Raw genomic sequence first — 26,888 nt, 5'->3', positions numbered from 1 at the left:
TATATTCAACATCCACCTTAAAAAAATAATAATAAAATAAAAAGTAACTTATTTTTTTAAATACTAAAGTAAAAAAAGTAACTTATTCAACAAAATCACACAGTAAAAAAAGAAAACCCTGACAATATCAGAAAAGAAAATAATAATAATAATAACCATCATCATGTTCACGTGGCCAGAGAAGAGCAGTTGGCAGTGTTGGAAGGAAGAGAGAGGAGGAACGAAGAGATGGGAGAAGAGAAAGATGACGGCTCTTTCGTGCGTGGAAGAGGGCGTGCTGCGCTGCTGCGGCAGCAAAAGGTTCGCCAAGGAGATGGTCTCGGCCTCCCCCTTCACCGACCTCGACCACGCCCTCCGATCCGCCTGCGACATCTGGTTCGACGAGGTCTCTCCTTTGCCCTATTCGTAGTTCCTCTTCCCGTTCTTCTCTTTAGCCTGTTGTGATTCCATCTCCCTCTTGATTTCTAATGAATCTTGTACGTCGACGCCGTCGGATGACCCGAGGCTTTCGCGGCTCACCCGGCGATCGGAGCCGCCTCTCCTTCCGTCTCCCAAACGATTCCGCCTTGCAAGTGATCCTCCGACGTGTCATTAATTGTTTTACTGAAATATCTTCTTTTAATTACGTCGACAGTTATTAACTTCTCCTTTGTTTTTTTTCAAATGGAAGGAATTGGTGGAATGGAATTTTCGGTACAGGGAGACGTTTGGGTTCGTGTTCCTCATATGCGCATCTGGGAGGGGAACGATTGAGATCCTTGCTGAATTAAAGGTCCCATTTTTCTGAACAAACTACCGTTTTGCTGAATCATGCTTTCCAATTACTTTTAACAAATAACGGTTTTAATGATGGTAAGATGGAAGATACTATTGCTACTTAAAACTATCTTTTCATTGGAATCTTGTTAGGTCTTACCACTACATAGAACTACTCATCAATGTTGTGTCTACTACCTCTGCCAAGAGGCTCTTTTATCCTGTGCTGTGTGTTCCTGTGGTTTTTTATGTGCATGCAAGGATGGATCTTTATCCTGAATTTAGTTGCATCCAAAGACATCTGAAAAATTGAAGTTCTTTATGCTTTGTAGATTCATATTTTGTCTTTTTAATCCCAAAAGAGGGACACCCTTAAGCCCTAACTGTAGAAAGAGTAAGAAAAAAGGGGATCAATAACAAGAAAATAGGTTGACGTTGTATTTCTACATCTATTGATATAATGGAAATTGGAAAGATGCTGAGTTACATGTTTAGAAGTGTTACTTTGATATAGTGTTCTTGAATGTTTTGGCACTCGATAAAGATGGTTCAAGGATCTAGAGAAGGAATAAAGATGGATGATATGAAACACTCTTGGAACAAATTTTCATAGAAGATTCAAGAACTCTTTGTTGGGCAAATCCAAGCTTTCATTTTCCTCCTATGGCATTGCCTTAAAACCTATGTTGATAACTGTAGAAGTCCACATAATGGAAGCAGGAAGCTCTTTGAGGGTCCTAGATGCTAAAGAAACTTCTTTGGTTAAAATATGTTTTTTTTAATTATAAGGATCTGATTCTTATGCTCTTATCATATTCTCTGTACCTGGTCAGTAAATATTAGTTCTTTTGTTAATTTGTGCTTCTCTCTTCTGCATATGATGCAACTTCTCCATATTTTATTAACTTTGAATCAACTAAATTTCACTCTTTACAAATTTTTTCCAAAACTTTATATGAAAATGTTCCTCATGTGGTTGCTTTAGAAGAAAGAAAAGGCATCTCAATCTGGTGGAATCATTTGTAGGTTGCCTGTGAAGAAGTGGTTTGTCTACTTGATATTTGGTGCATTGGTTCTCATTCAGTTCATTTGACATGATTATCTATTCGTTGTTTTTATCTGTTAACCATTGTGGCATGTACAGTTGTTCATTCCTCTTATGCATCTAGTCCTTCAAATCCTTGGTAATTTGGGCTACTTATATTGTGATGTTATTTTATTTAAATTTGTCCCCATTTTGGAAATGGGTCACTATTGATGTGAATAACCTTACTATGACATGAGCATGTCAACGCTAATTATATTTGATTTCTGAATTTATTATCAATTTAGGTGCAGCTAATGTTGCATTCTCTTCTTTGACAATTTCTGAGTGTATCTATTGTTAACCGACTGATTTTACCTTGCTATAGAAACGCTACCTGAATAGGCCCATTGTCGAACTTGAAATAGCAGCACAAGAGGAGATGAAGATAATTGAATTGCGTCTTGCTAGGCTTTTTAATTCTGATGCTGGATCAAACATTCCAGTCACAACTCGTCTTCCTGTTAGTTCTCCAACTAAGTAGTAACGTCTTCATTTTCCTGATGTTTTAAACAAGGAGAATCTTTTTTTTTTTCCAGTTATCTTTGTCACACAATTGATCATTTTCTTCTCACTTTTACTTGTATAACTGAATGTCTATTGGAGGTATTTGAGAATAAATAATTGCCGTTGAAAATCAATAGTTTAGATATGAGAAACAAAGCTGTCAATTGAGGTTGGGCAAGCTCTGTATTTGTTGTTACAAAAACAATGTTTGGTCAGATGAAGACATGGAAATTCATTCTTAAAATTTATTGCTTTGTTCATCTGCAAATGTCTACGGTTGGTCTTGTTCACTAGCAGAGTGATAGAACCTGCTTAAGGAAACAGAAAACCAAGATAATGTGTAGACTGTAGAAAATTGAGTTTAAAATAGGCTTTTTACACTATATTTTGTGTCTGTTTAAATTATCTTCTGTGGGTGCAATCATACTACATTTGATTATATATATGGAAATTGGATCTTAGGTTCTTCATATCGTGGATTCCAGTGATTAGAGGTAAGGACATGTATTAGTTATGCCCGAGTTTGGTAAAGATGGATAGATCCCTTGCACGCTTTTATGCCCATTTGCACATATCCTTTATATTCTTATAGATTAGTGGTTGGGTAGATGTAAAATTTACTGAAGCAACTCTCATGTTGCTTGTAACCATTAGGAGTAATCTAAGCCAGAGGAAAGAAGGATGAACATATTGCTTTGTCTGGATGAATATCTTTCTCAGTGTGGTTTCTCTTTTGGGAACTTGCTAATTGCATCCAGAGGATGGTTAAGTGGTCTGTATGAGTTATTTTCTTTGGTATGCTGTTTCTCAAGATCTCTAGATTCATCATAAACCATTGCTCTGTAAGTGGTAGTACCTGCTGCATGTGGTCCAAAGTTTATTTGCTGGAATGAACATATTCGATCTTATCTTATGTCCTTGCAGTTTGTTTTCTCCTGTACTGAGGTAATTCCAGGAGCATTGTTTCATCATTAAGGATTTTGTGGCAACTTGATTTGTTTGTATAGTCATTTTCTTCGTCGATGTCACACTTGGTTTTGTTGATATAGTCATTTTCTATGTTAATGTCTTACACCAGTCATTCTCATTTGAATATTGAATAATTTCTTTCACGAGATGAATAGCCTTTGATACTTGAAGTTACTACATGCAACCTCTAGTGCTGCCTTCCATGTTTAATTGATGTGGTCTGCCTAGTTCGTCTTTTTCACTCATATTAGATAGATCATAGATATATCATATAAGTTTAGTTTACTGTTTACCTTGAGCTGTTTCAATTTAGTCAATCATGGAATATCATGAATCCCTTAGTTGATTCCACGTTTTTGATAGGTCTGTGAAACATCTTTTTTGAAAATGTTTAACCGTAGACTGTGGTGAAGGTGCATAACTAGTGTGTTTACTTTGCTGCATTCACTTTCTGTAAACTCCGGCAAGTCAAATTAATCTAGCTAGTATAACTTCAAAGATTCCAGTTCTGTTAACTTTGCGTTTAACTTATGCTTCATCCTGACATCTCATGTTTTGAATCTTAAAAGATCGTTTAGGAATCACTGGAGCACATATTATGGCTATTCCTTTGGTACCTTCCGGTAAAACCACTGAAATTTCAGATAATAGTGATCACACATGTCCTCCCAGCACAACCCATGTCCTGGATGTTGCCCGTGGCTCTCCAGCTTCCGGCATGGAGGTTCACCTTGAGATGTGGAAAGGAACTCATTAGCACCCATCATTTACAAACAGAGAATCCACCCACCAGATGTTGATAGGCTCTTTGATAACAAATACTGATGGCTGCAGTGGCCCTCTCTGATGGGCATCGTCGACCTTATTACTCCTGGCTTTTAGCAGATAAGTTTCAACACCGGTAAATATGGCTTCTTTGCTTGTGTCAGCTTGGTGTTTCAGGTCAGAGAAAACCAGATAGCAGGACATTGGTGTTTCCTCTGCTGCATTCGTCCTTTTCGTTCAAGACATACAGGGGGAGCTAGATATGGTACTCTTGGTTGCTTAACAGATACTTTTCTAGGTAAACTATGGATGTTACTTTGTCGTATCGGAAGTATATGTGCCAGGATCGTATACAATTCAAACAGGTCTAAATTATGATCTGTATCTCGTTTGGCTGCAGCTTTGGCAGGATCCAGTGTGGGCCCCTCTCACTCTCATGGTGTGCAATTATGTTAGGTCATTACTTTTGACTATTTTGACAAATGCAATTGTTAACTGTGAAAGTGTTTATCAGCTAAGTTAGTTGATGTGTTTTCCTATGTCAAAATTTTATTTTACACTCGTAATAAAATATATAATTTCTTTTTCTAAAAAAAAAATTGCAGCACTATAAGTCCAGTGAATTATAGTATCATATTTACCCATTAAACTCAAAATTATCATAAATCTGGCAAAAATATGTTTATTTTTAATGGTTTATGAATTTTGAAAATATTTGCTATTTGTAGAGCCGTCGATGGAATTTTATTTACATCCACAGGTATATATACATTTTAATTAAAAGAAGGGTGTTTTTTAGGGTTAAAATTCAATATATCAAGCGGCATCATCGTAATTTCACTATCAGCCGGGGGGGCATATATGAGAACTTGGCTCAAAGACGCCAAACACATCCCCATCTTCCCAGCTGGAGCTGGCCCAGCACGTACCCCTTCGGTACATTCTGTTTCATGAGGTACTCATCGCTTCTTGATCTCTGGTTCATTAGGTACGGAAGTATCATTCTGTTCTACATTTTCTGTATCTTTGATCCCCCCCTCTCTCTCTTCTTCCGCCAGGGAAGGTTTTGTCTGTGGTGCACGTCATGGCCTCGTCCTCGCCAAACGCCGACAATGATGGCACAAGCGATCAGGTGATCTTTTACGGTCTTCCGGGTATTTTTTTTTCGTTGAATTTAAAAGGTGGGTTTTGATTGGCTAGCTGAAAGTTTGTTTCATGGTCCAAGAAATTGATTCGAGAACGTGGCTTTTGTGTGGCCGACGACGAGGACAGCTTCTTGTGAATTGTGTGGTGTCTACTTACGAGAGATTATGCCATATGATATTAAACAGGGCATGATTGTTGGTTTTGGAATCAGAAGCTCGTAAGACTTTCTCTAGTATGATTGTGTTGTACGAAGGTGAAGTCCAAGATAAACCTATTAGGGGGTAAACATAGTCAACAAACAATTAAGGCACCTCCGTAAACAAGATTATCAGTAAATCATTATTTATTGGGCACTTTTTTGAGGCGGTGTTCCGTCCCGTCCCGTCCCCTTTTATAATTTTGTTGATTTTTTTAATAATTAAATGGTCGTTTGTTTAGTGCTAGATTGATTTCATTTTTCACAAATGTCACAAGGCACTAAGGTTTTTGCTCAATATTCTGGATCGTGAAATTGTTCCTTTGAGGTCCATCGTACTATGCTTCTGAAGTGTGTTCCTTGTATTATTATTTTACTGTTCGCCAAATATTATTGTATTTTCACAATATTTTTGGGGATTTGATAGGTTTTGGTAGAAGACTGCAGGTTTACAAGGATATTGACGCTTAACAGGCCTCAACAGCTGAATGCTCTGTCTACTCCAATGGTATTTCGTGATGTTTATTTCTTTTAATGTCTTCCATAAAGAAATATCTGTCTGCAACTTTGAGGATTCATCAAATATTGATTCTAGTCTGGTGATTTACTTATGATGTTTTTGTATCTTTTGCCTGACATAATCACCCAATAATGTATGCTTTAACTCATAAGTTACTGTTTGTCACATGCACAAGTTCTTTGCTCTTAGCCCCATAACTGCAGAGACTACCAGTTATACCAAATGGACATGAAAGTATGAATTCTTAAATGGTTTAGGGGAATTGGAAAATCAAAACTTTTACGGGATATTTTGGCTACCATAATAGAAGCAATTTTCCATGAGCAGGATTGATTTATTAAAACTTTCACATTATCCTATGGCAGTATCTGAAAGATCAATTTTTGGAGTGAGATGTGTTGTTTGTCATTAAGGACTTCTTAGTGCAACCCTTTTCGATCACTTAGATCCTTGTAGCTCACTACTGAAATAGCTTGACAGATGAGTACAAAATCATCCTATAAAATTTCATCTCCTGTTATTATGTTTACGATATTCTAATGTATTTTTATTATGTATCTTCTTGTAAAAAAAGGATCCTCATAGCTTGGCTAACACCATGTATGTGACCTTGAGGTACCCTATGTTTGTTTTGTTGTGGACTGCAGCTTATGTTATACATGCAATATCATGATTTTTATCCTATGCTCCACTTGTATGTTTTTGCTTCGAGTTGAATCGTTTGGACAATTTATCTAGCTCCTTTATATGAGAGCTCTATTATTTATTTGATGTGGGAAGCTGAATCGAACACTTTTTGTTTTATCATCACAATATGAAAAATCCTATGAAATAATTCTGGTATAATAATTCTTTTCCAGATTATGAAGCTACTGAAGCTTTTTGTTGCTTATGAGAAGGATTCTGATGTCAAATTATTGATAGTGAAGGTAAATTAATAACTCATCTAGTACTAATTTACAGAGAATGTCAAACTTCACATATGTTGCCTTTTTTAGCTTGTGTATGTGAGAAATACTCCATTAAAGTTAGAAGCACTACTTCATGGCATGTCTATCATCTGAAGAAAATCCAATAATTCACAGAGACCAATTCAGATAGCCAATCGCTTAAGGGTTTTTTTGGCTGTGTGGATTGCTCATGTTTCCTTGGTGCATGCTTTTCAGTCATAAGGATGCAACAACAAATGTGATAAACAATGATGATTGGTGTTTCCAGTGTTCTGCAGGACCCCATACCAATTCATGAAATTCTTCCTATGATATTCAGTAATTCCAAACATTCTACTTCTTATCTTGAGTTGTCAGATATTCGTATTCATCTTGTTTCTGGCAAATATCTGAAGCTAGTTTCACATTCAGGTGTTGAATCTCTACTAATGATGGGGATAGATAAGAGTGTGTGTGTGTGGATGTTGATTCAAACAATGATTTTGAAATAGGAAGGGTTCAGTTTTATTATTATTTTTTCTGGTACTGGGAAAGTCTCAATTTGGTTACAACTAAGTTATAGTTTGTAAAAAAATATATATGAATTGAGCTCTCCTTTCCATCTTCTTGGTGGAGCCAACTAGGCTATGTGCTAAATTCAGTTTTTGGTAATATTTTAATGGGCTATAGCTTTCAGGGAAATGGAAGAGCATTTTCTGCTGGAGGGGATGTTGCATCAGTTGCCCGATCTGTCGCTCAAGGTAGATTTAATTTTCTGTGTTGCCTGTCAAGAGATGAGACCAAGTATATTGATAAGGTTTGGAAGTCGTAGTGACTGTACCTGTCATTCTCACTGATGTCTAAACTCTAAACCACAAGCTTACTAGGGAAATTTGCTGCGATAGATGTCTTAAAAGAACCTTACTTCAAAGTTCTTTGTTCCAAGTTGAAATATAAATATGCTTTTTTCCCTTCATCCACTTTCTTTCAACTGGGATTCTTGCTGCCATTCTGTCAGGTCAATGGGCTCTGGGTACAGAATTCTTACGGAATCAATATACCTTAAATTACATAATTGCAACTTACGGCAAACCTCAGGTGACTTATCCTCTTACGTTTTATTTTTTTCCAATGCATTTCCTAGAATCATGCTAACCTACGACACCATGGTTGAAGGTTTCTATTCTAGATGGAATTGTCATGGGTGGCGGGGCTGGCGTTTCAATACATGGTAGATTTAGAGTTGTCACGGAGAAAACGGTATGTTTGTTTAGCTAATGCATGACTGGAACATTTACCTTTGAAGCAAAAGTACTAGTTAACTATTACTTATCTAAGTTCATGTTTTTTAACTTTATTGTGGCAGTGGCAGATAGGAAATTTACAAATGGGTTAATCAGAAACAAGGCCATATTCTTTTGTGCATATTATGATTGTGATAATATCCCAAATCCAAATCTCATCCTAATCGATTTCTATAGATTACCCTTGTAGTTAGTTGTCTTTAACATCCTAGTTCTTATACTTTAAAAAATTGTATTAACATTGTTGTAGTTATGAAAGTGAAACAATTAGGTCCATTTACACTAACGATGTTAGTTTTATCGATGAAAACATGAAAATAAAAAAGTAAAAAGATAATTTTAACGTTTGATAGTGAACAAAGTCAATGACAGATGATGCTGCCTTTGGTGTTAGTGGTGGTAGACGACATATCGATGGTGGTAGACCCCTCCCCCTTTGCACTTGCATTAATGTTGACGTAGATACTGAGCAGCCCTTCGATCCATGCTCCTTCGGCAAGCTCTGCATCGTATCTGACTTCTTCATTAGTTGGACCCACCACCTCACCATCGACCTTGGCATTCCCCGTGTCGTCTTCTACTCCTCCGGTGCCTTTGGCATTTCCATCCTTAATCATGTCCGGTGACAGATGCCCCCCACCCACCCTTCTGGTGTTGTCGCTTCCTCCTCTTCCGTCGCCTTCGCCTTTCTCATGTCCGCTCCTTCCTTCCCTTACTCCCACCTCCCTTCAGTCTACCGTGACTACAAGGCCGACGACCCAGATTGGGAGCTCACTAGGGACTCCTTCCTGACCAATGCTGCCAGTTGGGGCGCCGCCATCAACACCTTCAACGACGTTAAGGGTGACTACCTCACCCACCTGATGCAGTCCTACGACAATGATTGCGTTTGGGTTATGGGGCTAATCCACTCGGTGGGAGACCTAGGGGGTGCGGTGGGCGCAGCTTTGTCCCGACGGAGGTCATGGTGTGGCTAGACGCATGTCCGTCACGGTTGGTGGTGTACATCTGCGTTAGGAGCTAGTACACGCTGACAAAGGCCCAAATCGACAAGATTGAGACAGTGCTAGTGAAGAGCGAGGTTCGTTTCCTGTGGGCGCTTAGCAGGGCGACAACGACGCTTAAGGGGTTCGAGGGTGGACGTCACAAGTGGCGATCCTGGGCCACGCTATGGTGGCTTCGTTTGTGACTCACTATGGGTGGAACTCGATGCTAGGGGGTGGTCGATGGGGGTGGTGCTGTTGGTCTAATCGATGAAGGCGGAGCAATTTGTGAATGTGAAGCTGTTGGTGGAGGATAGAGGGATAGCTGTCAGGGTGGGGGAGGGGTCTACCACCACCGATGCCAATGGTACCGTTGTTCGCCGTCGACATCGTCTACCACCAAATGTTAAAATTATCTTTTTACCTTTTATTTTTATGTTTCTGTCGATAAAATTAATATAAATAGATCTAATTGTTTCATAAGAATGTCAATAAAATTTTTTAAAATATAGAGATCCAGACACAACTAACTGTAGGGGCAATTTGTAACATGCCTTTGTTACTTATAATAAGGAATTTGACTATAAAGTTAGAACCTTGTAAGACTGGGGCAAGGGGAAGGGCCAATATACACGGTCTTTATTGTAAAAATGAATACATTAAGTGTTCCATGGCTGTTCTTGGTCATCCACGCTGCAAAGATTTACACACAAGTTCTTCGACGATGTTTCTGCTTCTGTTTGGTGCAAATTTGCACGAGTCTGCATTTGCAACATACATTTTATGCTCACTTTTTTGTGCTGATTGACTTGTTGAGTTGGGTAGAGCCACAACACGTGCATGGGTGTGGTTGCGCTTCAGCTTAATTCTGCTGATACACTTTTTGGACCCTCACAATCCAACTTGGCAAACATGATAAAGCTACATTTTCAAATCCTATAATGTAACATGTTTGAGGTTTCTCTCTTTTTCTTTCATCACGTTAGCATTTTACTGTAGTTTCATTTACATCAACATATTTTGTTTTCTCTACTGCATAACCCAAGATGACTTTATTTTCACATTATTAGTGCATTGCCTTATCTGCTGTGTTAATTGTTACTGGAAGGAAAACTACTAAAGATGTAAGTCATTTTATTTATATTATAATCAATATATGGATTTGCTGATATTATAAATTATGTGGCATCTCTAAATTCATGACAGATCATGTCCATGAAATCTTGTGTTTGTTTGTATCACCTACTCAAAGGATCAACTTAAGCACCACTTGTATATTCTGGTGCAGGTTTTCGCTATGCCAGAAACCTCACTGGGATTCTTCCCAGATATAGGCGCTTCATATTTTTTATCAAGGCTTCCAGGATTCTTCGGTAATTCTAACTTATTTGTCATGTATGTCATATTTGAACACTAGATCAAAATCTTTACCGCACCTTTTAACTTCGGTAATAATCTGAAAAGACGCAAGAGGAGATTCCATCTGTGTCCATCATTCCAGGATATGGCCTTTCTCTTGAAATAGATGCTCTAGCAAGTAGTAGAATGGACGGTTTTGGCATTGCTAGTTTCCAGGAGGGCAAGATTAGATGTTAAGAATATGGTGACATGAGTGACATTATGATTTAAGTGTTAAGTTGGCTTGTCTCCCTCTGAGACAGTGGCGTGTGACCTTCAATCTCTCTCTCTCTCTCTCTCTCTCTCTCTCTCTCTTCTTCTATTGCAGGAAATGACTTCTTTGGTTTTTAGGAAATTTTTTATATATCTGATTCTTTTGATATTTCAAAGCTGGTGCAAGATTTCAATCTATATGCATATAATCAGTAATTAATTTTATTCTCAGGGGAATATCTTGGCTTGACTGGTGCAAGGCTAGATGGGGCTGAAATGCTTGCATGTGGCCTAGCAACTCACTTTGTCCCTTCTATGGTATGATTTTTCATAAGTTACTGTTCTTTTTAGTGTTCCTTTGTTCTTCAATTGACATATTGATCTCATAAGGTTCCTTGCTTGCTCCTTCTCACTCTTGCCTCGTGGGGCCTTGCAACTTGGGTTACTTATAAGTTTCCGTCTGTGTTACCAAGTTTGCACAATGTTCTTTTAGTTATCTTTCTGAGGTCTCAGATTGTATTGATCTCTGCCATGGAGGGTTTTCAGAAGTCATGAATCTGGTGAGAAACGTATTTCTAATTCTTGTTTTGCTAGCTAACAGAATTTGGCATATCTGGAAGATTTGCTCACTAAGGTGGAAACTTCTGATCCCTTTGTAATCTGCGCAAGTATTGATCAGTTCTCACAAATGGTGCCTCTGAAAGCGAGTAGTGCTTATAATAGGTAACTTAATGACCCATTACTCCCCCCTCTCCTCTTCCACATCTTTCTAACATCTGTTGGTTTGTTCATCACAGTGATTTTATGTGTGCGCATGTGCATGAATGTTAAGGGTATCTGGTACATATGCATGTTATTGGAACATATGTAATTCACCTACAGTTAGCTTTCCATAAACAATCTCAATCACTTAAAAGTATTCAAATCTAGTTTCATATGATGTGATCTTTTCCCAGCTCACGGTGTTGTCAGCCCTCTTGTGTTATATTTTGTTTCATGGGTCTGTTGGAGTCTGAAACAAGTGTTGGATTTGTTTATGAAGCTTTAACATATGCTGCAAAATTCTTAGAGATTTGTGAATTCTTGCATCATTTTTCATTGAGTTATTATGGATTGTTAATTCGCGATATTCTTTCCTTCTTTGTCTTTAGTTCTTTCTCCTATTTCTTTTTTATTGTCTAAGCAACAATATATTACAGTTTTGTTGTTGTTGTTGTCGTCGTCGTTGTAGGTAATAACAGATTATATTAGACATTGAGAAGTAAATTTCAGAGAAAGCAAATCTGGTTTAGAGTAAAAGAAATATTTTGCAGCCTATCAGTAAAATGTTTTCTTCTTATTATTCCGTCTGTTTAAGAAACTTCTTAGTTTCTTTTTCCCTGGTGAGCTTGGAGAAACTTCAAGCGGATTGAAAACCAAGTAGGCTTTGTATGAGAAAAGGCGAAACCTCGAGCTAATTTGTGATTACATCAGTATAGGGCAGGTCAGTGGGGACTGCATAGTCTTTAGAGGTCAGATATACAAGGCAGTGTATAGTGAAAGGGGATTACTCCGAAATGATAATGAAACATAACATGTGTAAGTGTTGTTCATTTTGTCCTGAATAGCATATTGACATCTTTAAGTCGATGAAGTAAGTATCTTGAGAAATTGGATTAATATATTATCCTCAATAAGAGTAGGCTTATATTGGTGAACTGATGACTTTACTGATACAACTTTTGTTTTTTTTGTTTTTTGCTTTTTTGTGTTCGAACACATCTTATTTTCCCATGCTAAATTTTCAGTTTCTATTGTTCCTCCTTTTTCCAAATGCTTATGATCTGCATTGCCTAATTGGTGATCCAGATATGTTTTTGTAGAAGCATTAAATTCTTGCTTTCTATGTCAAATCTATTATTCATTATACATTTTGTCTCTTTAACAATTATCTGTGTCTCTTTAACAATTGTCTCTTTAACAATTATTCATTATACATTTTGATCCAAATTGAGAACTTTAATGATTGTTCCGACTTTAATAAGCCAAATTTGAAATATTTATAAATATGATCTTTGAAGTTCAGACTTCTTTTGAAGCTGAGATTTAAAAAAACACTTATATGATTCTTTTTAAGACATCCTTAGGCAGAAAAAGCAAAAAAAGTTACCAAACATCTGCATTAGTTGTAGTATTAGTTGCCTAATACTACAACAAATCCAGATGTTTATCCTAAATAAATGTGTTGGGTAGCATTTGGCTGCTTCAGCATTAAGAGACATTATGCTTGACTTCATACATCTGATCAGACCAATGTTTTGATGGATTGAACTAAACTTGTTTGGTCTATGTTGGATAAGGTTGACCTGATTCTGGAACAATTCTTTGTTTTTGTGCACTTCTTTACGGAAAAATATAGTACAAATTATTTGTAATGTTATATTTTTAGTTCCACTTATACTCTACATACATAACTAAGTATGATGATATATTTTAATTTATATTACTACTATCGATATGAATATAGTAAAAAATAAATAATCTTAAAATTTAAACATATTGATTACTAAATAAAATGAAAGAGTTTCTCATATACATAGTGTTTTCGACACACACACACACACATATATATATATATATATATATATATATAACTATAATCTCTAATCAAATAAAAATATATACCATTACATATTTAAAAGTTATATACATAAAATGCCCATAGGTTATCGTCAATATCTGCGTTGGTACGAGCTTACACATACTTTCTTCCCTACTCAATTACTTGGGTGGGATACTAGTATCCTTACCTACAAAATAGGATCTATAATGAATAATCACTCAGTAAGTAAAGTCTCTATAGCTTTATACAGATGAGCATACATCATATTATATATATAATATTTTAAAATAATTGATATAAGATGTTTGACCTTACACATGGTACGTGGAAAAATGCTACATCCAAATAATTTGAAATACTGATATGTGCATGCAAAAAATATAAGAAATCATGAACTTTTATGCCCCATATCATAACATATATGTGTATTCTCATATTTCACGTCATCGTAATATATACGTGTACTCTCATATCGCACATCATAGTATATATGTATATTCCTACACCGCACTATCACGGACAAACTTCTAAACACGATGTTTGATGTAATGCTTATGTATGCCCGTGTCTTTTGGTATGTTCATGCTCTGCACATCATGTAGATGGACATCCGAAGGCTTAATAGTCCCATTTTAGTTAGGTTGGTGGCCGCTTTAGGCTTGTAAATAAAGGTTTTGTCATGTGGACACGTGTGAGAAATTTTCGATCTATAATGGACTATTTTACCCTTTGTTGTGTAACTATTCAGAGCTTGTAAAGTCTGTTTGTAATTTGCATTGTCTATGAAGTGTTTTCGGAAATGTTTACTTGTGGATCCCGAGTGAGACGTTTTCTCTATCCTGTTCTCTCTTTTGTGGGTCCTAAGGGACCATGGGAGGCTTCGGGGAGGCTGACCTTTGCGGACGGACACGCAAGGATGCCGCATGACTTAGGCAAAACCAGCTAAGTCTGTGACAGATGGTATCAGAGCGGGACAATCACTCATATAAACACTTAGCATGCAAACGTGGGGGACCTAGCAGGTTGCGTTAAGGGCAATCAGCACACGCGCGACCGTTTGGGGGAAAACGAGCATGGAGATGTAGGGAAAAGGAGTCGCTCGGAGGAGCGAGCATCTGAGATTGACATTCAGAGGAATGGCTAACCCTTTGCGCAAAAGGCACCACGAGAACAGACAAGCTAGGAAGAATGCGGAGCGCATAACGGTTGGGATGGTTGAGTTTGAGCTACGGCTCAACGTTGACAACTATACTTGATGGTGCTCAAGGCAAGTGAGGAGCTTGGTAAAAGATGAGACCATGTAAGGTGGAATGAGTTGCTCAGCGACCGAAAGAGTTGTGCAAAGCTCACAGAGGTGAGGGGAATTGCTAACTCGAAGAATTCGGTACTCATGCATGGGCTTATATGCGGACGATGGAATGTTCGCGGTCATCCCAAGGCGACCGAAACTCGGCGCCATGGAGCATTGAAACTTTCTCTTCGGCACGTGAAGGATACGTCCGTAGGAGGTTGAAGTGTGCAATAAGTTCAGCATATTGCTAGGCCTTGAGTGGTGCAGCGGGGGCTGTATTAACGTGGAGTCACAATCTAGCAAGTGCGTTTGCAGGAGGCAGAACAATACACAGTTTGTTCAGCAAATCAGAGTAGTCTAAGGGGATGGTGGTCTCCAAAATGAAGAAAGATGTTGCTCCAATGAGATAGTTATCCAGGAGGGATAAGTCCCGGCTCTCCAGAGGTAGAATCATGTGGGACGGACCTCACAAGTTGAGGAGGAGTACCTCAACAAACAACTCCACGAAGCTCAATGGACTGAGCAAGCGGCGAGGAGTCGTCGCATGATCTCGCTCGAGAGAATGCATTGGTAGATGCATTGCGAGATCAAGTGGGGGAGCGACCCAAAGCAACACAAATAAAGGCACACTTGGAGTCGATATGGAGATCGGACTCAAGGGAGGGCTGACCCGTGGAATGGTGGGCGCGAGGGCCACCATCAACTCAATGAAAAAACGAGGAGCGGAGCAACTTGGGTGTAACTTGGCGAAGTACCCAAGCCGCATGAAGGGAGCCATCATAGAAGATGGAACATGGAGCGGAGGCATAGTGCTTTCCTTGGATAGAGGTCAAAGGACATGAACTCTTGCAGAGGCAAGAGCAAGATCATGTTGTTCCATGGGTCATTCATTCTGATGGAGCGGACTCATCTTGCATGGTGCCAAAGACGAAGGGAACTTCTGGGCACATGCACCTTATCTCGGAGGAGCATTTGATGGAGAAACTAAGGTGACTCAATTTGCGGAGACGAAGTTGGGTTCATAAGGCCTTAGCACGGGGCAAGAGGACGCAGAGGCAAGCATTCTTGAAGAATATGCTACAGTATTTCCATTCAAGTTTCCATGAAGGAAGCGGTGCGCAACGAAGATTGTGCTGGTAGGGGCAGAGGCCCAGGATCCAGACAATGGTGCACTAATTGCAGCGAAGTCGAGGGACTTCGGGAGCTACTAGGTGACGGACTGTCCTAGAGCGGTGCTTCATCTAGGTGTGACCCAAGAGTGGGTGGATGAAGGTCGATTGCCAAAGGAGCGAACAAAATCAAAGGTGGAAGAGACCCTGCGATGTATTGGCCGAGGCCACACATGAAGGGTTCACAATTCGAGTTCATCCCACAAGGATCAGAATGCAATAGAGATGTCACCAGGAGGCGGCATGGTGCAGCGGATCGTGGTGGAATAGTTCGTGGCAATGCGATACACACAACATAGTCCCATGAGGGATTAGATCATACGGAGGTATGATCGGGAGCTACTGGAAGCTCTACTTCGATGAACAACACGACGGCAAAAAGGGCTATGGATTCAAGGAGTGAAGGCCATGGTACCGTAGAGGCGGGTCTTCCGTGCGTACATCAAATTTTGCATCGGATGAAAGCCTTGGTCATCAGCATATGGGGGCTGTGTTCCACCAATGGAAAAAGTTCGAATACAAGTACCAGTAAGTCCTATGGGAGGGACTTGATCATGCAGATGTATAATCGAAGCAGCTAGAGAGTTGGACTGCTCCAGAGCCCATATTCGCTTAAGGGAGCCCGATAAGTCAGAGGATAAGGTCGAGTAAGTGAACGTTGCTACCAAGGAAGCTAAGGATGACAGAATCAGTGCAAACCCTACAACGTGATGGCAGAGGCCATGCATGGGAGTTGTAGTTTGTCTTTCCATCGACCAAAGGGAGCTGCTTGGAGAACACAAAAGTGTTGAAGCAGGGGGTCGAAAGGGGTGAGGAAGCGACGACGAGTCTAGAGGGACTTAACTACCTAAAATCAAGCATCAGTTAGAATGGAGGTGGACTGAGAGGAGTGCCATGGAGACATATCTACTGATCGTGAAGAAAAGGGATGCAGATGCGAGGCGACGGATAGTAGGGCCATGGGCATGGCAGCGCTATGGTACCGCAGAGGCGGGACTTCCGTGAAAGTCATTGATCCCTTGCTCTCATGGAGGGAGAGTGCTTGGTCGTGAAAGGGGCCGATGAGGTGGAGCATGCAAAGGCAAACTCCAAGTACCGAGATAAGACTGAAGGGCAGAGGCTAAGGAACTTCGTAAGACCGGTGTCAATGAGCTTCTCATCAAGATAGCCGAAAGTGAAGGACTTCGGGTTAGGCAAGAGTGCATGACCAAGGAACGAAGCAGACAGTACACGATGATGTACCTTTGCTACTCAATGGAGTAGGCGGCAGGGTTGATGGAGAAGACGATACAATCCTAGAGGCGACCAAACCTGTGAGAGAATCACTCCAAGTTGGGTGAAAACTTCCTGCATTCCAGAAGTTCGATGACATTGAGAAGGTGAATCACAGTAACTAACTCAACGCAAGGAGTGCAAACACTTCAAGTGCTTCAGAAGTGTGAGCAAAGAGCAGGCGAAGGCCAATAACCAGCTCGATGCATGGAGTACAACCTCGAGGAGGTGGGCAAAGTCAAGTAACCTTTGCCTTCTCAACTCTTAAGAGAATAGGCGAAACCGAGTACCCCAATTCTCTTATCTATCCAGTAGAGGAGCTCTGCATATGTTCAAAGACCATTTGAAAATAATGGAAGACAATAGTTGTCAAATCCTCACCAACGGTGATCAGTGTTACTGAGAGTAGATTGTCCGCTTCATTTCTCAACGAAATGCCAATCGAAAGCGGAAGTGATGCGAACCTACTTGGATGTGACAACTAAGTGAAAGAAGAGTCAATGAGCAAATTTCATGGAGGAATGACCCAAAACTTCAGAAGTTTGCGAGACGATGCTCGTTAAAGCTCCAACAAGCATCCACCCAGTTCAAGCAGCATGAGGCATTTGAGAGACTGGCGCAATAAGGATGGTCTTTTCCTTCATCTGGAGGATCCGCAGGAACCAACAAGGATCAACACAACTCAGCCAACCCCACACTAGAGTCAGAGTCATTAGCGAGTTGAAGCAGCATGGCGGATCAAAGGTTCGACTACTCAAAAACAGCAGCGGAGAGTAGTTGGGAGCCAAGAGGCACATTATAGTTGGAGCAGAAGATTGAAGACTCAGTAAAGGCGAGGAGTTGCAGTATCGACAAAGGCTTCGACGAGAACGTCGAAGGAATAAGTGGGGGAGAATGTCACGGACAAACTTCTAAATAGGATGTTTGATATAATGCTTATGTATGTCCGTGTCTTTTGGTATGTTCATGCTCTGCACAGCATGTAGAGGGACGACCGAAGGTTTAATAGTCTCATTTTAGTTAGTTTGGTGGCCGCTTTAGGCTTGTAAATAAAGGTTGTGTCATGTGGACACGTGTGATAGATTTTCGATCTATAATGGACCATTTTACCCTTTGTTGTGCAACTGTTCAGAGCTTGTAAAGTCTGTTTGTAATTTGCATTGTCTATGAAGTGTTTTCGGAGATGTTTGCTTGTGGATCCCGAGTGAGACGTTTTCTCTATCCTGTTTTCTCTTTTGTGGGTCCTAAGGGACCATAGGAGGCTTCGCGGAGGCTGACCTTTGCGGACGGACACGCAAGGGTGCCGCACGACTTAGGCAAAATCAGCTAAGTTCATGATCGCACGTCATAATATATACATACACTTCCATATCATACGTTATCATAGTGTATATGTGCACTCTAATATCGCATGTTATAATACATATGTGCACTCTCACACTGCATATACGTGCATTGCATGTTGTAACATACTCGTGCATTCCTGCATTGTACGTCAGAGAAAACACATATACTCTCACATCGTATATCATCGTATATGTATACATATAAGATATTTTTATATCAATTCATATATTTTTATACTTACAATATATATACATTCATATTTAGCTCATAACTAGCTTATGACGTTTATATATGTCGAAACATGCTTTCCAAAATACATTATGCATATCATAATTTATATGATTACTATTTTACTATGAATTAAACTTATACTTATCTAATTAAACTTAAAAATTAAGATGTTAAGGAAAGATCACATTGCTAGGGAGTAATACACCTATAAACTTGGAAGCATATGGTCATGAGATATGTTAATTAAGAATCCTAACCCTTGAATCGTTAATTTATAATAATTCATTGCAATAATTCATTGAAAAATTTTAATAAAATCTCTTCCAAAGTAGATTATACTTAACCTAAAATTTTATTTAAATTTCACTATGAATTTTCTAACAATTCACAGTATAATCAAATAAACTAGTTAGTGTCAATCAAACCATCATATAATTCTACAAAGAAACCTTGCTTCATTATTTTAGTTGACTAAATGATATTGAATTATCATCAAATTTAATAAAAAACTAGGAGAAATATAAAACTAAATGCACACTAAATTTTATTTTAAAATAAAATTATTTGAAGGCTAAACTACTCTCCTAATTCAACTACCAATATCTATTCTATTATACTAAAATTGGATTGAAACTATCTAAACTTATAAACCTAATATCTTGGTATACATAGGTGATATTCACTCAATTTTAAATCTCTTAGTGTACATAGGTGATATTCACTCAATTTTAAATCTCACAAAACTCCAAGGGAATCTTTTAAAGCATATCAAAAGGCTAAGACTTAATCATATCTCTAAGGAGGCTAATTCAGCTTGAACATAATCCCTTCTTAGAAAATAGGGGATTCTGAGTACATTAGATTATCATAGTAATAACTCTATGCACTGATCTCACATTAAGGTCATACCAGAGACTTTAATCCATCCGTAAGAGAATAATCCAAAATATATTAAAAATTATAGATAAATTCAAAGTCTAGATTACTTAAAAAGTAGTTGGAAAAATCAGCTTATAATATGTAAAACTAAAACCCTAGGTATAGCAAGAGAAGAGTTGAGTTTTTCTTATCTTAATCTTCCTTAGAGCTAGGGTTACATAACTTCCCCGAGAGAAGCTAAGAGAATAGTTAAAGAAGAAAAAAAATGAGTTGTGGGTTATCAAGTTGGTAAAAAGGATGAGGCCAAAATAAAGTTTATGTGTTTAAGAGATTGTCTCAAGATCTAGGGTTCAATCCTGTTTGACCTCATTTCAAGTTTTTTTTTTTACTAATATAATTTTAATATTGTAATAATCTTAATTAAGTTTAATTTAGTTTGATAAAAATGATATTTTTTTAATCTAAACTTATCGTCCTTCAATCTCCCTTATGTATCTTAGTATTTAGTATAACACTCATCTTTAATTTACATATCTATTTAATTTTTTATTACTTTAGATAGTTTATTATCCTCAATGGATTATTCGTCCTGCCATTAATCACATGGAAGGTTTATTTTTTATTTTTGGAACTTCGCTTAATCTATTCATCTTAATGCTTCAATGATTTTCAATGTTTTGATCTATTCTTGATCTTGTAGATTGGATATAATTGACAAATGCTTCTCCAAAGAAACGGTCGAAGAAATTATATCTGCTCTTGTAAGTTGATTGGCATCTTTCCGCGAACATATTACTCATTTTCTTCTTTAATTTCTTCTTTCTAAAGTTCATCCATGTTGCATTATCACTGAGTTCACACTCGCTCTAATCGTTTCAGGAGAAGGAATCTGCTAGCATGGCTGATGAGTGGATTGTGGTTGCAATTCAGGCATTGAAAAAGGCATCTCCTATCAGTCTAAAAGTCACTCTTAGATCGGTATGGGGCTTTCTTTCTATGAGCCCTTTTCTGTCGATACGCATAAACATTTTTCATCTTGAAATCAGTAATTATGTTATTAAGCTTCATGCCTATTAATGGATGTGTTGGTCATACATATACAACAAATTAATCTTCTAATATGTGGCAAAGGCTGAATGCTGTGATCTACCTTTAAAATATATTAAGTTTTTTACATTAAAATTAATGTTGTTTTTATTTTTTTTTTTTCTATAAAAATACTTATTGTTTTCTTCTATCCTTTCTTTTTAAGTTCTATAAAGGAGGTTGAGGGCCTCTAAGTTTTGATGCTAATTACATATTACCTTTTGTAATTAGTTATCTTTAATATTTTGATTCATATACTTTCAAAATTTATATTTGGATCCATATACTTATGAAAGTAAAATATTTAACTCGTTTTCTTCATTTCATCGACTCTAATGATGAAAATACTATATGATTTATCAGTGAGCACGTACGATATTTTCGTCAGTAGAATTAATAGCGTGAGAAGAAACGAGGTTAAATATTTTATTTTCATAAATATAAAGATTTTCATATAACTTTTGAAAGTATATGGACCAAAATACTAAAGATAACTAATTTTAAGTGTCACCTCTCTAATATATATGTAAAAGATCTTTAAAAATTTATATTACCATAGCATAGAATCACTAAACTGCTACTTGGAAATCTTGTGTTTCCATTCACAAGTGTGTTGGATATGTATTTGTGTTCCCACTTGGCAAATTCTCACTATATCATTATAACATGGACTGAAGATGACAAACCTTGCTGCCACGTTATAGTAAGATTACTCATTTGCCACCTGACATTCTTATCATCTTTCAATGTTAATGCTGTCATTGTATTTCAAAACAAATCCTATATCGGAGTACTTTTGTGGTCATTATTAGTATACTATTCTTATTATTTTTATCATCATCGTTATTGTTGTTATCATCATCCTACATTGGTACACTTTCCATATCTCAATTACGTCTTTTTTGTCTCATTTGGATGCATGTCTGCATGAATTTCTCGGATGTATTATGTCACATTTCTCTACTTTGATTGATGTCACATTGTTTTGCCTTTACTACATATCTGTAGGATGATAGTCGTTGATGAGGGGGAGAGGGGGTTTCCTTTCACCTTGGGAAATGATATTAAGTGGTCTTGCACTTGCTTGATTAGCGATAGACAGACATTATCTTTGAAAGAACCACAAATTTAAGTCTAATCAGACTTATTTGGTTCAGTTTTTGCTCACCACGATATTAATCTGGATCAAGCTTTCTATATATATATATATATATATATATATATCAGTGTCTGAGCATGATGGTGCATGTTGCTGATTCTGTGTTGAACTACTACTTAATGCGAGGATCCAGATCAGAGAAGGGAGACTGCAAGGAGTTGATCGATGTCTTACGAAGGAATTCAGATTGTGTTGTCATATATTACGTCTCGAAGCCAGCAAGGATTTCTTAGAGGTACCTCACAATAAGCACCTGACATGCTTCCTTCTCTCTCATCTAAAACCCTTAATTCTTCTGCAGGGTTTCAGGGCTATATTGGTGGATAAAGACAGGAATCCGAAGGTCTGGTTCTTGACGACTGATCCTTAACAAAACTTAAGATTCCATGAGACACCCGACGACAGATTTCTTGTAATCCTTGTTTGCAGTGGGAGCCTCCTAGATTGGATCTGGTAGATTCCAAGGTGCTTGATCAGTATTTTGCCGAGGTCGACGACGCAAACTGGGAGGATCTAAAACTCCCATCAAGACGCAATCTAGCTGCCAACTATGTGTCAAAGATGTGAAAGGTATGAGGAAGCTTCTTCTTCTTCCCCGTTGACTCTCTCCATACAAATCAAAGTTATTAGATATATAGAATGTTTAACTGGTTTTCTCTTCCTAGGAGTATTGATGAATAAAAGGAGGTGTTCTTATGTTGGGTATGCCACCTTATCTCTACAAAGTTCAGACTGGTATTGTATTGGTCCGTGCTAATCTATTGTGTGTCATTACATCGATATATATATATATATATATATATATATATACTGTTGGGTGTATCGTAAACAATATAACTATATTACATAAATAAAGTTGGTATGAGACTATTGTAAATCTTGGTTTTTATTAAATGAAAGAAATTGTTATTAAATATAATGACGTACATGATGTTGACACGTGGAGTCAGAACTAAGACGTATCATTGAGATCAATACACACCGAAGAGTTTGAGATCATCGTCGTTCCCGGAGAATGATTTCAAACCTCTCCAGCTTCTGCTTTCTCTACAAAATTTACTGAGAATCGAGACGATCTCCGGAAGTCGTTCAGGTCGCTAGGAACACGGGTACCGCCTCCATGCAGCCCCATGCAACTTGATCATCCTCATGGCTCTCTTCTTGTAGGACGACTGCTCATCGATGTGCGACGAGGCCAGGAGCTTCGCCACCGACCCGACTACCGTCATCTCCTCCAGCAGTTGCTCTGTGGGCCGATTGCTGCTCATCAACCACAAGATCTTGACGCCCAGTTTGGTCGCCAGCCTCGACACCCGCTGTATCTTCTCGGACACCGCCGCCACGCCCAGCCCGTGGTCGGCCATGGCCGATCGCCCCTCGGGGCACTTGCAGAGCCTCGTGAGCAGCAGCAACACCTTCTCGCACTTGCGCCCGTCTGCGTCCGTCAGAATCTCGACCGAGACGCGAATCGCGCCGGCTTCGATCGCCTTCAGGCGGTTCTTCTTCGAGGTCGCGACGATCTCGAGCACTACGTCCAACGAGGAGGAGGTTAGCCTGGTTGAGACTTCATCGGACACAAGGTCCAACAAGGACTTGACGACATCGCCATCTTCCGCCGCTACCGTGTTGGTCCACTCGTTGTTGGTCTTCGATGCCTTCATCAAGATGGACATGGTGCGGAGTTGGGCCTCGGCGGTTCCACTTTGGAGGATCTCCATCATCGATCTCACGCAGTCGGGCTTCCATAGGAGCTCCACCGTGGCCTCATCCGACAAGGGGAGGAGAGCCAGGACGCCGACAGCCTCGTCGCGATCTCGGAAATCGTCCAAGTCCCAGTACTCCACGACGCCATGGGACGCCATGATGCGGCCCAACACTTGGGCGCCTCCCAATCGAATCAAATCCTTCTGCAACTCGACGTCCTTGTCGACGAGCGCCCGTAGTTTTCTCAGATAGGTGACCCTGAAGGGCCCCGTTTGGACGTTCTTCAGCAGCGAAACCAGTTCGTCGTGGTCGATCACGTCGGGCAAGCGTGGAGGCGGCTTGGCGGGCCCTCCCCCTGCGGTCTCCCGGAAGGACGACATGAGACGTCGGAGGGTGTGATTAGGAATGAGATCAGAGTTCGGCAGCCGCCGCATGGTGACCGGGCATGTCGACTGTTTGTAGATGAAGAGCCATTTCTCGATGCTCTCCCTGTCGTACGAGATGCCGGTGGCGAACGTCACCGGATACTCCATTGGCTCCATTGAGATGGAGTGGAAGCATCATCCATGGTCGAACTCAATCCTTGGCCTTCAAAGAGTCGGCACGAAGGAGATAATATAAGACAGTAAGGGATCGAGGGGATGCCATAACTGTTGGGCTGGCAGCCCAAAGTGGGTTCAGCCCACAGCTCACACCCCCTTTTAACCTAACCCTAATTAAGATTAGGGGGGTGTGGTGGCTACGTTTTAGAGACAGATTAAAGCTATAAAAAGGTAGCAACGAGGCAGATCTTTGAAGCCACGAGATTCCAAAGAGAAGAAGGAGAACAAGGCAGAAAAGGAAGAGAAAGAAAGGGAAGAAGACAAGGACAACGTAGAGAGACTGTTCTCAATCATCTAGCAGTGTTCTCATCTCAGGTTAGATCAAATCTACAGTAGGCTCTTGCTGTGATTACTTGGGAGTTTTAGATATTGTGGACAGTGGCGTGATCCTTGTATCTCAGTTATTCTCTTGTGGTTGTTGTTAGGGTTTTGGGCAAGAGATTGAGATTTGTATATTCATTATTCTCATAGTGGATTATCTCTAGTTTGCCCCGTGGTTTTTACCCTTCACATTGAAGGGGTTTTCCACGTATATCTTGGTGTTCTGTTTGATTGTGTTTCCATTTTATTCCGCTGCGTATTTTGGTCTTCTAGTATTTGTTCCTATACAAAGGTTATTCCTATTTATATCCCCATCAACTGGTATCAGAGCAAGATTTTGGTGATTTAATTTTTGTATTTGAACATGGTGGCCAGTAATATTTCTCGCATGATTAGTTTGAATGGAAATAATTGGATGATATGGAAACCAAGAATGAAAGATCTCTTGTATTGCAAAGATTTGTATGGACCTTTGCAGGGGGATAGTGCAAAACCTACAACTATAACATATGATGAGTGGAAGAGGTTAGATCGAAAAACAATTGGGTTTATTAGACAGTGGCTTGATGATAGTGTCTTTCACCATGTTTCTACTGAAATTTCTGCATATTCTCTTTGGAAAAAATTGGAAAGTCTCTATGAAAGAAAAACAACTAGCAACAAAGCTTTTTTGATCAGAAAACTTGTGAACTTAAAATATAGAGAGGGTGCTTCTATTGCTGAGCATTTGAATGAAATGCAGAGTATTACTAACCGGTTATCCTCTATGAAAATGTCTCTTGATGATGAGTTGCAGGCATTGTTACTTCTCAGTTCATTACCAGAAAGTTGGGAGACATTGGTGGTTTCCCTTAGTAATTCTGCGCCAGATGGTATTGTCACTATGAGTCAAGTAACAAGCAGTTTATTGAATGAGGAGTTGAGAAGAAAGAGTTCGGCAACATCTCAGAATGATTCACAAGCACTTATGTCAGAGAACAGAGGAAGGTCAAAGTCCAGAAGCAGTTCACGTATGGGTAGGAGCAAGTCAAGATCAAGAAAAGATATTGTTTGCTATAACTGTGGTGAGAAAGGACATTACAAGAACCAATGTAAGCAACATAAGAAGAACAAGAAAAAGGGAAAAGAAGTGGAGTCTACAGAGTTAAAGGATAATACTACAGCTACAGTGCAGGGTGGTGATTATTTGATTTTGTCTCCTTCTGATGATATTTTTTCTTGTGTGTGTCAGGATCTTGAGTGGGTGATTGACACAGGTGCTTCTTATCATGCTACACCTCGGAGAGAGTTTTTTACTACATACAGGTCTGGAAACTTTGGTGTTGTCAAGATGGGCAACTATGGCACAGCAGACATCATTGGCATGGGTGATATCCATTTAAAGACCAACCTTGGTTGCAAGTTGGTACTTAAGGATGTGAGGCATGTGGTTGACTTGAGGCTGAATTTAATTTCAGTTGGAAGACTAGATGATGAAGAGTATGAAAGCAGATTTCATAGAGGGCAATGGAAGCTCAGTAAGGGTTCTCTTGTTATAGCTAGTGGAAAGAAATGTCATACTTTATACAGGTTGCAGGCTAAAGCTTATGGTGAACAGTTAAATGCTACAGAGAAAGACTTCAGTATTGAGTTGTGGCGCGATTGGGACACATGAGCGAGAAGGGGTTGCAAGCTCTTTCCAAGAGAGAGGTATTACCAGATCTCAGATGTATACATCTGAACCCTTGTATTGATTGTTTGACAGGTAAACAACATAGAGTTTCATTTGCTAGTGCTGCTTTGTCTAGAAAAATGCATGCCTTAGACCGTGTTTATACAGATGTATGTGGTCCTCTGAGGACAAAAACTCTTGGTGGATCTGTTGATGTTCTTGGTATAAGTGGTGCACTTTATTTTGTCACTTTTATAGATGATTTTTCTAGGAAAGTTTGGGCTTATGCTTTGAAGACCAAAGATCAGGTTATTAATGTCCTCAAAGAGTTTCATGCCAGGGTTGAAAGGGAGACAGAAAGGAAATTGAAATGCATAAGATCAGATAATGGTGGTGAGTATACGAGATTGTTTAATGACTATTGCAGGTCACATGGGATCCAACATGAGATGACAGTTCCTGGTACACCTCAGCATAATGCAATTGCAGAGAGGATGAACCGCACTATCATGGAAAAGATCAGATGTATGCTTTCACAGGCCAAGCTACCCAAAAGGTTTTGGGATGAGGCTTTGAGGACTGCAGTTGATGTGATCAACTTATCACCATGTACAGCCCTAGATGGTGATGTTGCAGAGCATGTATGGTCAGGGAAAGATGTTTCCTACAGGCATTTGAGAGTGTTTGGTTGTCGTGCATTTGCACATATTCCAGATAATGAGAGGTCCAAGCTGGATGATAAGTCTAAAGAATGTATTTTTCTTGGTTACTTATATGATCAGTTTGGTTACAGGCTTTGGGATC

The 26,888-nt window shown here is 39.1% G+C and overlaps 3 protein-coding genes across 9 annotated transcripts; 2 read left to right on the top strand and 1 right to left on the bottom strand.

Moving 5' to 3' along the window:
* Nucleotides 1-179: 179 nt before the first annotated feature.
* On the top strand, nucleotides 180-22,683 carry LOC103984892 (probable 3-hydroxyisobutyryl-CoA hydrolase 3). 7 transcript variants are annotated; one of them, XM_065108700.1, is made up of 21 exons: nucleotides 184-385; nucleotides 671-772; nucleotides 2,169-2,303; nucleotides 3,886-4,379; nucleotides 4,482-4,537; nucleotides 4,881-5,036; nucleotides 5,140-5,213; nucleotides 5,851-5,931; nucleotides 6,804-6,872; nucleotides 7,570-7,633; nucleotides 7,891-7,970; nucleotides 8,049-8,132; nucleotides 10,448-10,532; nucleotides 11,003-11,088; nucleotides 11,372-11,493; nucleotides 20,262-20,322; nucleotides 20,441-20,539; nucleotides 21,940-22,041; nucleotides 22,108-22,149; nucleotides 22,236-22,376; nucleotides 22,472-22,683. In XM_065108700.1, exons 7-20 carry the CDS (start codon nucleotides 5,166-5,168, stop codon nucleotides 22,371-22,373), a joined length of 1,161 nt encoding a protein of 386 aa, XP_064964772.1. In that variant the 5' UTR covers nucleotides 184-385; nucleotides 671-772; nucleotides 2,169-2,303; nucleotides 3,886-4,379; nucleotides 4,482-4,537; nucleotides 4,881-5,036; nucleotides 5,140-5,165; the 3' UTR covers nucleotides 22,374-22,376; nucleotides 22,472-22,683. The 7 variants fall into 7 exon arrangements, with proteins under 7 accessions (XP_009400738.2, XP_064964772.1, XP_064964771.1 ...); XM_065108699.1 differs by having other exon boundaries at nucleotides 184-568; XM_065108698.1 differs by having other exon boundaries at nucleotides 184-572.
* On the top strand, nucleotides 245-2,324 carry LOC103985064 (uric acid degradation bifunctional protein TTL-like). Its single transcript, XM_065110367.1, has 3 exons — nucleotides 245-385; nucleotides 671-772; nucleotides 2,169-2,324. Exons 1-3 carry the CDS (start codon nucleotides 245-247, stop codon nucleotides 2,322-2,324), a joined length of 399 nt encoding a protein of 132 aa, XP_064966439.1.
* A 220-nt stretch (nucleotides 22,684-22,903) lies between the features above and the next one.
* Nucleotides 22,904-24,043, bottom strand: LOC135613264 (E3 ubiquitin-protein ligase PUB23-like). The gene has a single exon (XM_065110366.1). The coding sequence runs from the start codon at nucleotides 24,041-24,043 to the stop codon at nucleotides 22,904-22,906; it is 1,140 nt and encodes a 379-aa protein (XP_064966438.1).
* Between the last annotated feature and the right edge of the window lie 2,845 nt (nucleotides 24,044-26,888).

This window comes from Musa acuminata, chromosome BXJ2-5 (assembly GCF_036884655.1).
Source record: "Musa acuminata AAA Group cultivar baxijiao chromosome BXJ2-5, Cavendish_Baxijiao_AAA, whole genome shotgun sequence".
In the NCBI taxonomy this organism is placed as follows: domain Eukaryota; kingdom Viridiplantae; phylum Streptophyta; class Magnoliopsida; order Zingiberales; family Musaceae; genus Musa; species Musa acuminata.
This window is presented reverse-complemented; position numbering and strand designations above follow the sequence as displayed.